General features: G+C 35.6%; 3 protein-coding genes and 1 long non-coding RNA gene across 4 annotated transcripts in view; 3 read left to right on the forward strand and 1 right to left on the reverse strand.

Annotated features, from left to right (window-relative positions):
• LOC107981889 overlaps nt 1-17554 on the reverse strand; it is a 1212633-nt gene that overhangs the window by 664156 nt on the left and 530923 nt on the right. The window lies entirely within an intron of this gene.
• On the forward strand, nt 1285-2125 carry LOC107982021. The gene is made up of 3 exons (XM_031924059.1): nt 1285-1486; nt 1573-1761; nt 1830-2125. The coding sequence occupies exons 1-3, from the start codon at nt 1330-1332 to the stop codon at nt 1952-1954; spliced, it is 471 nt and encodes a 156-aa protein (XP_031779919.1). The 5' UTR covers nt 1285-1329; the 3' UTR covers nt 1955-2125.
• LOC107982022 lies at nt 2827-4001 on the forward strand. Its single transcript, XR_001729646.2, has 3 exons — nt 2827-3065; nt 3153-3324; nt 3847-4001. It is a non-coding gene; the product is annotated as an uncharacterized LOC107982022 (long non-coding RNA).
• LOC107982020 lies at nt 5155-7774 on the forward strand. Its single transcript, XM_031924003.1, has 3 exons — nt 5155-6958; nt 7028-7491; nt 7631-7774. Exons 1-3 carry the CDS (start codon nt 5155-5157, stop codon nt 7772-7774), a joined length of 2412 nt encoding a protein of 803 aa, XP_031779863.1.

The raw sequence follows: 17554 nt of genomic DNA on the forward strand, positions 1-17554 counted from the left end.
CTTTTTTATAGCTAATACACCTTATACTATTTGAATATTTTTTTAATTGTTTGCATACCATGCAATACATGCTGAGGGATAGTATATTCAATTTCAGTTTTATAACAATCATTCACTGTGGAAATACAGTATTTTGTGTTTTTTTTTTTCAAAAAGAAAATGGATTTTCTCTACAAATATTGATTGTATAAAGCTAAAACTTTGTACGCTCTCCCTATGCATGCTTTTCATGGTATATCTTATGATTTTGTAAATTTTAAGAGAGCGAAAGCTGCTTTTTGGCATGAATTCACATGCGCTCCGTCAACTTTTTATAGGGAACAACGCCTTCAACTAGCTGAATATTGTTTAAACTTTGTATACACCATGTAATACACGCTGAAGGATAATGTACTTTAAATTTCAATTCCAAACAATCAGTCAGTGTGGAAATACAGCATTTTGTGTGTACTTTTCAAATGTAAAATTGATTTTCTCCTAACTGATTGATTGTTTGGAATTGAAATTTAATATACTCTCCCTATGCATGCTTTTCATGGTTTATCTTATGATTTTGTAAATTTTAAGAGAGCGAAAGCTGTTTTTGGCATGAATTCACATGCGCTCCGTCAACTTTTTATAGGGAACAATGCCTTCGACTAGCTGAATATTGTTTATTTATACACCATGCAATACATGCTGAAGGATAGAGTATTTTAAATTTCAAATCATTGGTCAGTGTGCAAATACAGCATTTTGTGTGTACTTTTCAAATGTATTGTTTGGAATTGAAATTTGATATACTCTACCTTTAGCATGTATTGCATGGTGTGTAAACAGTTTAAAAAATATTCAGATAGTCAAAGGCGTTATTCCCTATACAAAGTTGACAGGGCGCATGTGAATTCATGCCAAAAAGCTTTTGCTCTCTTAAAATTTACCAAATCATTGGATAACCCATAAAAAGCATGCATAGAGCATCTTTAGCTTTATACAATGAATGAACTCACTCATTCAAATTGAAAAGTTCAAAGTTTTCTATTTTATTATTTTTTTTCAGTGAACTATCCGGTTATATTTGTTGGATTAAGGCCGCAACCAGTGTTGGCGAGCTGGGGAAATATCGTCTATTAAAATTTTCTCTGACAAATGGCAGCAAGAAAGTACACTGTTGTATATGGGGACAACCGTTGATTGATGTGCATAACAACGATATCATCATGAACCGAGTACGTCTTATTTATCAATATAATAATATTTTAATTTGCATTATATTAATACAATTGATTTTATTTACAGAGGTTACATATTGATGGTGCTCTTTGCAAGAGTTCAAGGATTTCATTCGCAATGGAAAATGAGGGATACGTTCCCTTCGATCTCGTGATTCAACCTACAACCATGCTAACTTTCTCTGGAATATTTGAACAAGAAATACCAGTGCCAATAGAGGTTTTACCAACAGCAGTTACGTTTGAAAACATCAATCAGGCTGAAGGCCTGATATGTAAGTTTTTAATAGATACTTTATAATTATGTAATTTTGTATACATATCTAATGAGAATTTTTAATGTATTTAATTGATTTTACAGCCATTGATGGATTTGTGAGGATGAAGTTTACAATGATCCCCAGTCGTTTTGAAAACGCCAGTTATGGCTGCGGATCAATAACTGATGGACGCTCTAAATTAACTGTCAACATTACAAACTTCATTGTAGTTGACAACATTCAGAAAGGTGTAGCCGTGAACGTAGTTGGAACAGTAGATGCCACTAATGGTAAAGATATTTTTTATTTTCACAATTCTATACTTTGTTTATTTTAAATTAGAATAATTACTTTTCAGGTATACTGTGCATTACGTGCAACAACATGAATGCTATTACCCTCAGGGACAACACTCCAGCAATGTCGGATGCAGACTTAGCCCAAGGTGGAAAACCCCTAAAGCGGCTAGCTCCTGTAGGTTAAGTCTCATACCTCAATTTTTATAGTTCGTATTTTTTCGTGTGTGTTTACGTATAGAGATTATGGTATTACAATGAGATTTATTGTCCTTGGAAAAAATCATTCCAAAAAAACCATAATTTACATTTATTTTGTTTTGTTCAAGTTCGACGTTAAGCATGTGATTGTTTAATATTTGCTCGATTATCAAAGCTAACGTTTTCGAGTATTAAAAAAAAAATACATAAGATGATTAACTATGCACCAATAAGTTCATTTATAGCTTTGTAAGCTTACATTAATTTATTGATTGATCTTCTTTATATAGCAAAATATGTATTGTTAGCAATATAGAACATGTGATGTAGCGGTTAAGTATTTTTAGTAGAGCTATAAAGATTAATCAATAAATTACTGTATGTAATTTTTATAAGAATTATCTATGATATTTTTTAATGAAAAATGTATTTTTAATTATATTAACTATTTAAATCTGTAATACTGTAAAAAACCTGTTTAGCCTGCGGCTACAATAAAAAAATTCTTGGTTTGAATGACAATGGACTCGATACAAACTTTATTATTTCATTGCAACTCGTACAGAGGCCATGGTCATTTAAACAAAGGGTTTTAAAGTATTATTACACAACAAAAATGTTAAATAATGACTAATGATGGACCAATAAGGCCATTTATAATGTAACATATATGTAAGCTTATATTAATTTATTGAGTAATCTTTCTTTATATAGCAAAGTATATATATAGATATATATAGAAACAGTACATGTGATATAGCGGTTAAATTGTATAAGATAGAGCTATAAAGATTAATCAATAAATTATTATATGAAATGATTTGAAAGGTTTATAAAACTCATCTTATTTAAAAAATGTCAATGAAAACGATGGTCACGTGACTCACAAATGCAAAAAAAGTGTTGAAAATTTGTCAGTGTACGATCCCTCCAATTAATTATAACAGTTTTGCTGTAGTTTAGTGGTCTGGACTCAGGCTAAGCCAAGTTTTATTACAATACACGTCATATATGACCACGTGTATTGTATTTTAGCCACTGTGGGTCTATCATCTTCCACGAGGCGCCAAACATTAGCTTCTCATTACAAAATTGAGGTATATAACATGTTATTTTTCAATTTTAGACGTGACTTTTTGATGAATTGGTTTTTAATGTATGCTGTTTTCTTTGTTATAATGTAGAATTGGCAACCAAATCGCTGAAAGAAGTATACGTAGTAAAAGTAACTGGAAACAAATTTTTGTTATTGTTCTTGGCTAAATCCTGCTCATCTATATCAAAGCTACGTGAATATAATTGTATACAGCACGAGTGTCTTACTACTTTACGTGTTCATCACAAGTACTAAATTCTGTAAGTATAAATTGATAATTTTACTACATGAGTGCATTTATGCGCGCTCCGCGCGCGTCAAATTTAGAGGTTAGAATCTTTAAATTTCGTGTCTTTTCAGTCCACCAATCAAAACGCGTTTTAGTCGGCTTCACTTTTCTCTGTTCTCTTTTTTAAGTAGGGATTTGAATGAAAACCTTTTAAGGAGAATACCAATACGTCTCATAACCTCAATTAACATGTAAATTTATCTGTACAAGTTTTATATATATATATATATATATATATATATATATATATATAATATCAATGTTTATCCATCGGCATTCTCCTTAATTTGATCAAGGACATTACTTACAGATTATTATTTTATTTATTTATACGTATAAGTATTCAATTTATGTATTCTATATTCAACGTTAAATATATCTGAATACAGTTTATTACAGTAAAATAAACGTACTTAGCATTGCTTATAAGGAACTTATTAGTCATACGTTATTATTTTTAAACACTAAATCAAATTCATTTTCTTTGTTTCAGGTTTTTGGGGTGAAAATAAACGGCTGAATAGTAACAAAGTTCCTGCAACTATAAATCTTTCAAGAAGATACAATAGCCTTATTATTCCTGTTATTATTGAAACCAATATTTTTTGTATAAAAAATAACAAAAATAATATTTGAGTATATAATTAATTATTGTTTTACTTTTTTCAGCCACCATACCTAACAATTTATAAAATAACTAACCTAACTTATACCTAAGTACAAACTACTGAACTTATACAAAAACTCTAACTATAAATACCTACCCAATTTCAAAAACTATAAATAAACAACCTACCTAATTTCAAAAACTCTAACTACAAATAACCTACCCAATTATAATTACTATTACTGCATTTACCTACAAATTCAATACATTTACAAATTAAAAATTTACTTATACTAGATTTGAAGATAACAATTTTAAATTTTAGCTCCATTAGAAAGAAAGCGAATCAGGACCACTTTACACTTTTAAATAGTTGTGCATGCTACATAACGTGCTATTTTTATATTATTTATTAATCAATAAATTCATTTTATTTATAAATACATTTTTTTCGTTTTTCGCATTTATCATACAATAGTTCAGATTATATATATATATATATATATATATTGTTACCCGGTATATCTTGCTATTGACTATTATTGCTATTATATACTATTGCTATTAACTATTATCTTATTGATTGAACTATATAACAATATGCCTCGCCAACGAATTGTTCGTACTGTCGAAGAAGAAATAATACATCGAAACAGCGTACGAGAAAAAAGAGCTGAATACCAAAGACGCAGACGACAGGCTGCGCGTGACGCTATTATTGATGAATGTAGAAATTATGTAGCACCTGATGTTGATCAAAACAATTGTCAACATATCATTCAGGATTATTTAGGCCCAATGAATACTCTATGTATACATTGTAAAGCTAAACATTTTGTCTCGGAAACAGTTTTGAACAAAGGATTATCGTTTCACGATTGTTGTAGTCATGGAGGAGTTGTATTAGAACCTTCTCCTATATTTCCTAAAGATTTGCTTGATTTGTTTAACGCATCTCATGCTAAATCCAATGATTTTTTTCAACATATTCGCGTCTACAATAACTCATTGGCATTTGCTTCCTTCAATTCTAATTTAGTCAATTTAAATTCAACCCGCAGAGGTCCGTATTGTTTCAAAATTCAAGGACAAATATATTATCAGATTAATACGGCCCTATATCCGCAAGACAATGACTGTCCTTCTTATGGACAACTTTTCATTATTGATCCACTAGAAGCTATACATTTTAGAATGCAGCAAAATTCTGATCTTCAATATGAAACGTTAGAAATATTATATAAAATTATAAGAGAAAATAATATATTTGCCAAATCTTATGAAATGATGAAAGAAGAAATAAATAATCAACAAACTTTATTAGATCCTAATGAAACAGTTCCAGAGTTGCAATTATTATTTACATTAAAGCCAGGTACTGATAGACGAAGATACAATTTTCAGCGAACTAATGAAGTTGCTGCTATTTTTTCTACAACGGCTGATAGCGAAATTCCAGAGTCTTATGTAACTATTCGAAACAAGAATACTAAAACTTTACAGTATGTCAGTACAATGGATCCTAATGTGGAACCATGGATTTATCCACTATTTTATCCTTACGGAACTCAAGGATGGCATCAAAATTTACAACGTATTAGTACAAATAATAATGGTAATCTTCGACGTGTAACACGTTTAGCTTACACAAGATACAAAATAGCTATTAGACCCGACGAATTTAATCCTTTTATTATGGGACGTAGATTGTTGCAACAATATGTAGTACATTCTTATGTTAAAATAGAAAAAGATAGAATTATGTATTGCAAAAATCACCAAAAAGAAATTAAGGCAGATACATATCAAGGTTTGCATGATTATATGCAACGATCTGCTAATGATATGAATGGACAAGTTGGAAAAACAATTATTCTTCCATCAACATTCATCGGTTCACCCCGCCACATGCAACAGTGTTATCAAGATGCAATGGCCATAATTAATCGCAAGGGTAAACCTGATATTTTTCTTACAATGACGTGTAACCCCAAGTGGTCAGAGATAACAGAAAATCTTTTACCTCATCAACAAGTTTCTGATAGACCCGATATAGTAGCCAGAGTATTTCATTTAAAAAAAGAACGTTTACTTGACTTTATTATAAAAAAAAATTGTTGGACAAGTTGCAGCATATGTATATTCATTGATTTTCAAAAAAGAGGTTTACCACACATGCACTTATTAATTACTTTAGCACATGGTTTTAAAATTACCACGCCTGAAATTGTTGATAAATTTATTTCTGCCGAAATCCCTGATGCTCAAAAACTAACATTGCAAGAAATAGTTTTGAAAAACATGATACATGGTCCTTGTGGTAATTGGTGTAAGGTGGAAGGAAAATGTTCTAAAAAATTTCCTAAACGTTTTGTAGACGAGACAAACATGGATGAAAACGGTTATCCTAATTATCGTAGAAGAAATACTGGAATTACATACGAACTAAATAATGGCAATGTAGTTAACAATACATGGGTCGTACCATATTGCCCAACTTTATTAGAGATGTTCAACTGTCATATCAACGTAGAAGTAGTGACAAGTATCCGATCAGTTAAATATTTATATAAATATATTTATAAAGGTCATGATGCTGCTAATATTGTAATTGGTGAATCTAATGAAGAAACACTAATTAATCACGATGAGATTCAAGATTTTCTAGAAGCTCGATATGTCGGACCTGTTGAAGCAATCTACCGCATACTTAGTAAAATATTACAAGACAAAAGTCATGCTATAATAAGATTGGCAGTACATTTACCCTATCAACAAAGCATTATTATTGTTGGCAATGCAAACAATATTAGAGAAAATCTTAATTGTTCAAGTAGCACGTTACTAGATTATTTCAAGCTGAACTTAGAAAATCCTGAAGCAAGACAATATTTCTATGCAGATATTCCTAGCTACTTTGTGTATAAGAAACAAAAGATTGATGGTTTGACCGTTTCCAGTTGGACAGTTCGTAAACAACAGTTCAATTGTATTGGACGTATGTATTCGATTAGTCCAACTCAATTAGAACTATTTCATTTACGTCTATTGCTATTGCATGTAAAAGGTTCTACAAGTTTTGATGATTTAAAAACTGTTGATGGTGTCATACAACCTACATTTACAGCAGCATGTTTAGCTTTAGGCTTTATAGAAGACGACGAAGAATGGATGAGAGCAATGGAAGAAGCAACAGTATGGATGATGCCTACACAACTTCGAAGATTGTTTGTTCGCATTTTGATCCACTGTCAACCTGTTCACCCTGAAGAATTATGGGAAAAATTCAAAGATGCAATGTCTGAAGATTTTTCACGAACAAATGAAATAACTATAAGTTATCAAAAAGCTTATGCTCATGTTAATACCTTATTAAATATGGAAGGTAGAGCTTTAACTGATTTCCCTACAATGGAACAAAGAGTAGAACAACATACATTAGACGATAATACTAATAACGCAGCTTTACCTCAAATGGCAGAACTTGGTCAACAGCAATATGGACAATTAAACACTGAACAGAAGGAAATTGTAGATACAGTTCTTCATGCAGTTGACATTAATAACCATGAAAATAATAATTGTATATATATAGATGGCCCAGGAGGATCTGGAAAAACTTTTATTTATACAACTTTATATAATATAGTAACATCCAAAAACATTAAAGTATACACAATGGAATTTACTGGAATTGCTGCAACATTACTCTCGCATGGAAAGACAGTACACAAAACGTTTGGTTTGCCAGTTCCAATGTATCACGATTCATCATCAAGTATCAAGGCGCAAACCAAAGAAGCTCAAATTCTAAAAGAAGCTGATGTTTTTATCTGGGATGAAGCTCCAATGGCTCCAAGATATGCTTTAGAAATCGCAAATCGAACATTGCAATATATCATGAACAATAATTTGCCATTTGGAGGAAAAATCATTATTCTAGGAGGAGATTTCCGACAACTTCTTCCTATAAAGATTAATGGAACACGAGGCGAAACTTTGAATCTTTGCATTAAATACAGCGAATTATGGAAATATTTTAAAAAGTTCACACTTACCACAAATATGAGAGTAATGCCTAATGAAGTTGATTTTGCAAAATTTTTATTAGAAGTTGGTAACGGAACATTAAATGATTCACATGACAACATCAATGTTCCTGAACACTGCATTCTTACTGCAAATAATAACATGGCTTACCATTTATTCGGTAAATTAATTGAAGAAAAACGATTTGAAAACATGAGTAAATGTGCTATACTGTCAGCTCGAAACATAGATGTTGATGAAATCAATAAGCAAGTCACAAACCGGATTACATTGTACTGCGAAAACGAATATCCTTTTTCCTTTAAAAGAAGACAATTTCCAATAAAATTAGCTTTTGCAATGACTATTAATAAGTCACAAGGCCAAACATTTGATAATATTATTATTGATTTGCAATCAGATGTCTTCAATCATGGACAATTATATGTAGCAATGTCTAGAGTTCGATCTTGGGATTCTCTTAAAATTTATCTTGGAAATCAAAGAGAAGGTTTAAAAATTAAAAATTATGTATACAAAGAATTATATTTATGAATTTGTCAGTATTTATACACAATAAGAACAATTACATATGGCTATATTTTCAAACTACCAATTTAAAATTAATGGAATTTTTAAATAATAATTTATTATTTAATTATATATATATATATATATATCAAGTAACTTATGAGGCTTATATTTACCATTCCGGAAATTTGGGGATTTTGAGGATGCTCCTCAAATTGCCATCACCTCGATTTCAATATTTTGAGGATTTTTCTAAAGTCTCTCGACAAAGAGTGTGTATGATTGCTTTAGACGAACTCTTGGAAAATAGCCTAACTTCCTCAAATTGCCCATTTATAAAACGTATATATGTGTATATACATTTATGTGTGTATGTGCACGTGAGTGAGTGTGCAATCAAAAACTGATTTTAATTGCTTTTGAATATAACACGCGTTTAACGACTTCATCGATCCTATAATGAAACGGTAAACATTCGCGCGCGCTTGCGCGCGGTCGATTTCTAGTTATATAAAAGTATCATCTAATTGTCATATAAAGAAATTTTATATTAAGTGCAAAATCTAGGTGTTAGTCATAAGTATCAAGAAGATCAGGCACCTACAATAATGGCTCACAAAATCTAAAATTTTTCGTTTTAGGATGAATAGCATTAAATATATATGAGTTATTAAAAAAACTAAACTTTAATTTTAAAAAAAGTAGTATTGAATCACCTATCAGCCAAAGAGATGTATTTCGAAAAAATATTTTTTTTATTTTTGTTGCATATAAATAAAAAACTCTATAAAAATATTATATGCCAAGGTATGCTTATTTTATTTTCAGTAAAATTAAAAATAATAATATAAAAATAAGGTTTACCAGTTAACACGTTTTTGCACGTTCTTGCGTGCATGCGTTGTAAAAAGGAATGGAGGACAGAAGACTTGTACGTTAGAGCACGCTAAGGCCCGTTACACGCTAAAAGGAACAGGAACAGATATAAGATTTAACGTGGGTTAGTATATCTATATATATGAGGAACACCGCGCTATTCCTTGTATCTGTTCCTGTTCCTCATATATATAGATATACTAACCCACGTTAAATCTTAATATATCTGTTCCTGTTCCTTTTAGCGTGTAACGGGCCTAAAGCATAGTCCCTAGAGACCATAAGTATGTACGCAGCGGTTAACAGTTCTAGTGAGTTCTGGTTATGACTTGTTTTACATATTTCAAATGCGACATTGTGACCGTTTGGTTAGCAGCAAGGGCGCGTTCGATTATAGGTGTTTGCCGTATAGTTAGGAAGTGATGTTTAAGGCACGTTCGATTATACCTGTTTGCCGTATAGTTAAGAAGTGGTATGTAGTTAAGAAGGAATTAGACAGTGGAAATTGGCACAAAAAACGGTACGTGCAAATTCAACCAATTTATTTGAAAACGTCAACATAAACGTTTAACCGCTCTGACAGCTGATAAATACGAAAATCTCCAAAATTGATAATAAAATTTATTTATGATCAATGTTTTTCAAGAAGGTTCATACAATAGTTCCGATTTTCACTATCTAATTCCTTCCTAACTAAACGTTACTTCCTAACAACGGTCGTATATACAGGTCTCGAAACTCCGGTGGTGGAGGTGACACTAAATTTCCCTGTCGCGTTTTCCGAATCTACCGCTAGTCCTGTCGGCGCTGCAATCTTGGTAAAGGCAATGACATGCGCAGAAGTAGTGCTGCTCCTCATTGGTTCATATTTTATGCGCGCGTTTATTCGTAATTAGTCGGATAAATTTCACGCACCCAAAGAACCTCGAAACAAAGCTATTTTGTTGTAGTTTCTACCCTAATTAGTCTCATACTATGACACTGCATAACTAAATTGTAAATTTTTTTTTTTTTTTACATGGCATTTGGAACTCGAAAGTTCATCGCCTCATCTACGCAAGCCTTCCACGCTACCCTATCTTGTGCCAACCCCACTCAAGATGCACCTCTCCGATCGACACCCACCCGTCCTATTTCTACTAGATCCGCTTTTACGTTGTCCTCCCATCTACGTCTAGGTCTACCTAGAGGTCGCGTTACCATCGGCCTGCCCTTCATGACACGCGCTGCCGTACGGTCGTCTCCCATTCTCGCTACATGCCCTGCCCATCCCAATCTGCGCGATTTTATTATTCTGTTAATATTTGGTGACGCGTACAGATTGTGTAACTCATCATTGTGTAGTCTCCTCCATTCCCCGGTTTCCTCATCTTTCTTCGGCCCGTATATTTTTCGCAAGACTTTATTTTCAAATACCCTAAAACGGTTGTCCGCCTGCTTAGTGAGAGCCCACGTTTCGCACCCGTACAGAACCACCGGCAGTATTATCGTCCTGTATATTCTTATTTTAACGTTTTTAGACAACAGCCTCGACTTAAGTAAATTACTCACGGCGTAGAAGCAAGCATTACCCGAATGGAGTCTCTTATTTATTTCGACATTAATCTCGTTTCTATCATTTATGGTCGTACCCAGATACCTGAATTCGCTAACCTTTTCAAAAGTAAAATTCCCAACTCTGAGATCTTCCTCCCCTCTGCAGATGCCTAGCTTATCCACAATCATGTACTTTGTTTTTGATTCACTCACTTCTAACCCTGTATACTCCACCGCTTTTATGAGGATTTCCGCGTTTCTTGCTACCGTTTCCCTACAATCCCCCAGTATATCCAAATCATCTGCGTAGCCTAGTATCTGCGTTGTTCCATTAAGCGTTGCGCCCAGCTGGCTAACCTGCATTTTTCTAACGGCATACTCTAACGTTAAGTTGAACAGCACCGTAGAGAGCCCATCCCCTTGTTTTAAACCATCGCATATCATGAAGGTTTCTGATACATTACCGCCTACTCGGACCTTTCCCGTGCTTCCGTTCAGACATATTTGAATTAATCTCACGAGTTTTTTCGGTACACCGAGAAGTACTAGAATTTGATACATTTTGCTTCGCTTAATAGAGTCGTACGCTTTTTTAAAATCTATAAATAGTTGGTGTATGGTTTCGCAAAATTCCCACTTTTTCTCTAACAACTGTCTTATGGTAAACATTTGATCGCTCGTCGATCTGTTGCGCCGAAATCCGCACTGATAATCTCCTACTATATCTTCCGCGAATGGAGTGAGTCTAGCTTGTATTACGTTTGACAGAACTTTGTAGCACGTTGCTAAAAGTGAAATACCCCTATAGTTATTGCACTCTGTCTTATCCCCCTTTTTAAAAATCGGTACAATGATAGATTCCTTCCAATTTTCGGGTATTGTTTCATTTTTCCAGATGGCACATACTAGTTTATAGATTTTGAAAGTGAGCTCGACGCCCCCATATTTGATTAACTCAGCTGGTATAGAGTCATTTCCCGCGGCTTTATTGTTTTTTAATTTTTTAATCGCGGCCTCTACTTCTTGGTAGCTCGGTTCCTCCACGTGGGGTTCAGCAGTGTGAATTTCGTCCCCTAATTCTTCGCTATTTTCGTGCACGTTTAATAATTTATCGAAATAATTTTTCCACAGCGACAGTAATTCGTTGTCATTTGTTAAGAGGTCCCCGTTTTCGTCCTTCATCAATTGCGCTCTACTCCTAAAACCCTTTCTGATGGCGTTAATCCCTCTGTACATTTCGCGGGGGTTATTTTCCTTACTGTTAGTTTCTATTCTCCTAGTAAGATTCTTTTGATACTTATGCTTCTTATTTCTGTAGATCGCGCTCGTCTGTTTCCTTACTTTAGAATACTCTTCTACGGTCCTATCGCTTCTATTTTGTAAGCTATCTAATTTAGCCTTTTGGCGCCTTTCAAACCAGAGTTCGCACTCTTCGTCAAACCATGGTTTGCTCTTTGGCTTTTTCTTTTTACCCAGTACTTTGTTCGCGGCCTCTTTTACCGTTTTTTCGATGTCCCCTCATAAGCTATTCGGTTCGTCATTCCCCTCCGGCGATGTGTTTGCTTCTTCAAGTGCCTGAAACCTGTTATTAATTTCTATCTGGTACCTAATTCGCTCTGTTCTATCTCGTAGTTTCTCAATATCGAAGCTTTCTACCTTGTTTGCTCGTTTACTATTTTGATTCGCTACTAGTCTAGCTCTTAATTTGGCTACTACTAGGAAGTGGTCCGAGTCGCTATCTGCCCCTCTGTAAGCCCTTACGTCAAGAACATTAGTATGACGTCTTTTTTCAATGAGGAAATGATCAATTTGGTTCTGTGTGGCCCCGTCCGGCGATGTCCACGTTGCCTTGTGTATGTTCTTGTGCTTAAAACACGTAGTTTTGATTATAAGATCTCTTGCCGCCGCGAAATTTATGACCCTAATACCGTTATCATTGCTGGCTTCGTGCAGGCTTTCCTTCCCTATAGTAGGCCTAAACATTTCCTCCCTACCTATTTTAGCATTGAAATCGCTTAATACTATTCTTGTGTCGTAAGACGCGAACTGGTCGATTACCTGCTCTAAAGTTTCGTAATAGAGAGCCTTAGCTTCTTCTTCTTTGTCCTCCGTAGGACAGTGTACATTAATAAATACATATCTATACCATTCACCTTCGATAATGATGTACGAGAGCCTATCATTGACGGATTTGAAACTTTTAACCGAATGTATGATGCTTTTGCTTACGAGAAATCCGGTACCTAGAGATCCCCCACTCCCGGCCCCATACAGGTACGTGAAGTTACCCGATGCTAGTACTCCGCCATCTGGCCACCGCAATTCCTGTATTGCTACCAAATCTAGATTGTACCTATCAGCTTCCTTTACGAGTTCTTTAAACGCACCTGCTCTGTATAGACTGCGAACATTCCAAGTTCCAACCCTTAAGTCCCTTTTGGTTCGGATTTGATTTTTTTGAGCCATGATGTTATGTTAAAACCCGCGCGCTTCGGATCCTGTTCCGATCGCAGGTGAGTCCACCGTTCTAGAGGTGATAACCCCCATACCTCTCTAGAACTAAGTATGAGAGCTTTCCGACTTTGACGAGGACAGTATCAATTCGTCGTCAGACACACTACGGATTTATTCTCGCATCCTAACGCCCCCCTGCAAGGCAGCGCGCCTTCGCTGGCATCGTTACCGCGTAAGACCAGAAAATCATTCTACACATCCCCTTTCGGGGCAGTTGTCATCGCTCCCGCATCCTCCTCGGCAGCAGGATTTTTGCCCATTTTTGTAATGTGTGATGAAAGAGATAGATTGAGACATAAGAGATAATGTGAAGTGTTTTTGTTGTTGTGGTGCTTGCGTAGTGTTTCTAGATGAATGCGTTCGACAGTGTGGGCTCATCACACCCACGCCTGTTCCTATCGGCTGTCCGCGGCTGCTTATTCAATTTATTCGCAGCTAACCTCTTTCTCAGAGGCTGTTCCTCTATCCGCAACCTAAGTACGCGCTGTGTAGTGGTGATAGGCACCCACCCGTCCGATCTGGACGACAACGCCCAAGACCCGCTTGGGGTAGCGGCATTGTAACAGAACTAAATTGTAAATAACTTATTAAAATGAATTTACAACATTAACGTTTACAGCATTATTATATTTGAACATGTTTGAGGTTCGGACGTGTTTACATTCGGACTCTTTACCCAGATTGCAGCGCCGACAGAGCTAGCGGCAGATTCGGAAAGCGTGACAGTGACATTTAGTGGACCCACCCCTACCACCGGAGTTTCGAGAACTGTATATACGACCGTGCTCCTAACTATACGGCCAACGTCTCTATAATCGAACGAGCCCTTAGTTAATAAGGAACTAGACAGTGGTATTTGGCACGAAAACGGGAACCATTCTAGGCAAACCTTTAACGCGAGGGGTACACTCGGTGGTTATGGATTCTGAAAGAACGTTTTCTGAAATGCTCTATTCACTTTTTCCAGCAGGGTAGACGATACAAATTTAAGGTTAAGGATTTGGAAGAAGATCCGCTTTCGTTCCGACATTCACTAATCACGCAATTAATCGTGCAACTAATCGCGTCGTAAAAAGTTCGATGAATTTACTCGATCAAATGCGCGATTATTCCCGCAATTTTTTTCAATAGGGGTGTGTGTGTGTGTGTGTGTATGTACTGTATGTGACTAAAACTTTAAACCAAATTTCTATGGTAAAAGTCATGTTGAACATACCTGATAATGCTCTGTCAAGAAGCGGAAATTATCTTTTTGTAGCTCCCAAAATGCGAAAAACAAATATTTTCAAGCAACTTTTTCTCGAGCAACGCGGTCTTAAACAAACCTAGCTCCTCTATACATCCGCGTAAAAATATTATTGTAGATCTCAGTACGAATTTTAGTCATATGAGATCTCATATGACTAAAATTCGTACTGAGATCTACATGAGATCTATATGAGATATATATGAGATCGCATATGAGATCTCATACATCTCATATAAATCTCATATGGATCTCAGTACGAATTTCAGTCATATGAGATCTATATGAGATCTATATGAGATCTCATATAATATTTTCACGCGGGCATGTTTGAAAAACTGTACAGAAAATTGGAATTAAAATAAGGCGCCTGTGGTTATAAACAAAGATTTGGCGTTTGCTAACAAATTATACAGGGCTCTTATGGGGCATGATAGAAAAAGATAACAATATAGTATATTGTGTACCAAGGGCGTAAAGTGGGCATTTTTAGGCCGAGTGTGGAGTTTGCAGTACGAGTCAAGGCGAGTTAGCCCGAGCCGAAGGTGAGGGCGTTTACGAGCCGCAGATGAGTACTGCAACCACACGAGGCTAAAAAGTCCGCTTAGCCCTTGGTGCATACCATATTTTTTGTAACGCATGTACTGATTTTCGCGTTTTTAGAAGATTTGCCAATGAATTGAGTAGCGGGCGCAAAAGTACTTTTACGCCCGCTGGTCGGAAAACGATTACTTTTGTCCCTAATTTTAGGTCAAAAAAATGCGAAAATCGTGCATGTGTTACAAAAACAAATTTAATAGCCAAAAAATGCTCCTAGTATTATTAAGTACCAAAATAAAGATAAAACTAACCTCTCTGTTGAAAAAAGTTATGTGATCTTGTTATATAACTTTGATATGTGATTTTGTTACATAACAAATTCATGTAACTTGTTATGTAACGGTTGGCCCATCCAAATATATAATAATAATGTAACTAAATTACATGACAGAATCACATAACAAAATCACACGTCAAAATCAAGTGGGTAATTTATAAAAATTAATTATTGTCTCGCGAATTTGATAGAGACTTGTGCATCAAAACAATTAATGTGAAAGTAATAACACGCTCTTTAAATTTGAGATGAAAAGGTATACTATGTATACCGTCAAACTATTGATGTTTATTGAAAAGAAAAGAGTGTGATTACAAATGTATTGACTATGGAAAATTGAAGAGTATTAGAAGAGTGTTAGAGCACCGACGCGTTAACAAACGATATTGTTTAACGGTCGACACTGTGAGGCGAGTCCTCACAGCGCTTCGGCAATACGAAAACTGAACAACACAAATCAGCGAAAGCGGCAGAAGACCGCTCGCGAAACAGGCGGAGAGAGACAGAGTAGGAGCGAGCGAGCGCGCGTTGCCATGGCAACCTCATTGGTGCCGTGCGGGCTAGCGGAAACCGTCGAATTTGAAATTAAGATGACAAGCTTCTCGAACCTTCTAGCTCTCTCTCTCCGCATATCAAACTAATTTTCGAACAAAAATGTTTATAATTAATAAAGATTTTGAGTATTAAGTAGTTCAAATGACCATAAATGGATGTATCATGTGGATTCATTTCAAAAAATGAAACATTGATGTTTATTATTATAAATATTTTTAAAGAAGGCCTTTTTACAAAGTAAAATGTTGGCAACTTACCTTAGTATGTCTTCATCTACAAATTAATACCTGCTGTACGACAGAGTTCATCGGCGAAAATACAAAATACCCTTGACACCTGTCATGAATGACCAAGGAGTCCTGACCTCTTCTGTCACATGGACAGGAGTACCAGTACGTGGCTCCCCTACTGCGAGTCACGACAAAGCTCCACAGGTCGCACCAGCGCCGCACGGTGTGAACAAATTGTTTAGCCGACCGACAAACCATACTGCATCCAGTTGCGTGCGACGAAGAATGTTTGACGAATGGTCCGCACAGAGAAGCAGTCGGCTCTCTTATGTTTCTAACTGTCATAACGCGGCCGGATATTTCGTTTGCTGTGATCGCTGTTAGAAAATTCCTTAACAGATACAACAAAACACACTGGCGAGCTGTGAAATGCATTATGTCATACCTTGCAGGTATGATTAACGCCGGAATGATCTACAAAGGGAGCGACAATGGAGGTCCGCCTTTGCTCGGTTACTCAGACGCAGATTTTGCAAACGATACCGAAACAAGGCGATCCGTAACTGGTTTTGTAATTCTCCTGGTGACTGGGGCCATTACATGGTCATCCCAGCGACAGAAACTCGTAACTCATAGCACAACCGAAGCTGAATATGTGACAGCGGCCACTGCAGCGAAGAAATTCGTCTGGATTAGAAAATTATTGAGTGATATCAGACGTCCCTGTGCTTGACCCACAGTTCTGCTTGTAGACAATCAAGGAGCAATAAGGCTCTAGAACAATGCTGCTGTCTGAGAAAAGAGAACAAAGCACATAGACATTAGATACCATTTCCTACGCGAAAAGCAGGAATCCTGCGAACTCTTGGTACAATTCGTACCAACAGATTCTCAACTGGCAGATGTATTGACTAAAGCCCTACCTCGCAACAAGTTTATCAGTATGTGCAGCGAAATAGGTGTATATGACTCAACTGTATTTGATTAATGTAAGCATTGAGGAAAAGGCGGAAGTATTAGAGTAAATTTTCCTACAATACTTTGTACATGGCAGCCAACGGAGTAGACTTGCGCCATCTATACGTTATCTATAGCGATCTATCGACGCTCTCCATCTCGCGCGATTCAGTTTGTTCCGAGACTCAATAGGAACAAGAGGGAGTCGCCCACTCTGTAGTCCACTACTTATATTCGTACTTG

Source organism: Nasonia vitripennis, assembly GCF_009193385.2.
Source record: "Nasonia vitripennis strain AsymCx chromosome 2 unlocalized genomic scaffold, Nvit_psr_1.1 chr2_random0004, whole genome shotgun sequence".
Lineage (NCBI taxonomy): Eukaryota > Metazoa > Arthropoda > Insecta > Hymenoptera > Pteromalidae > Nasonia > Nasonia vitripennis.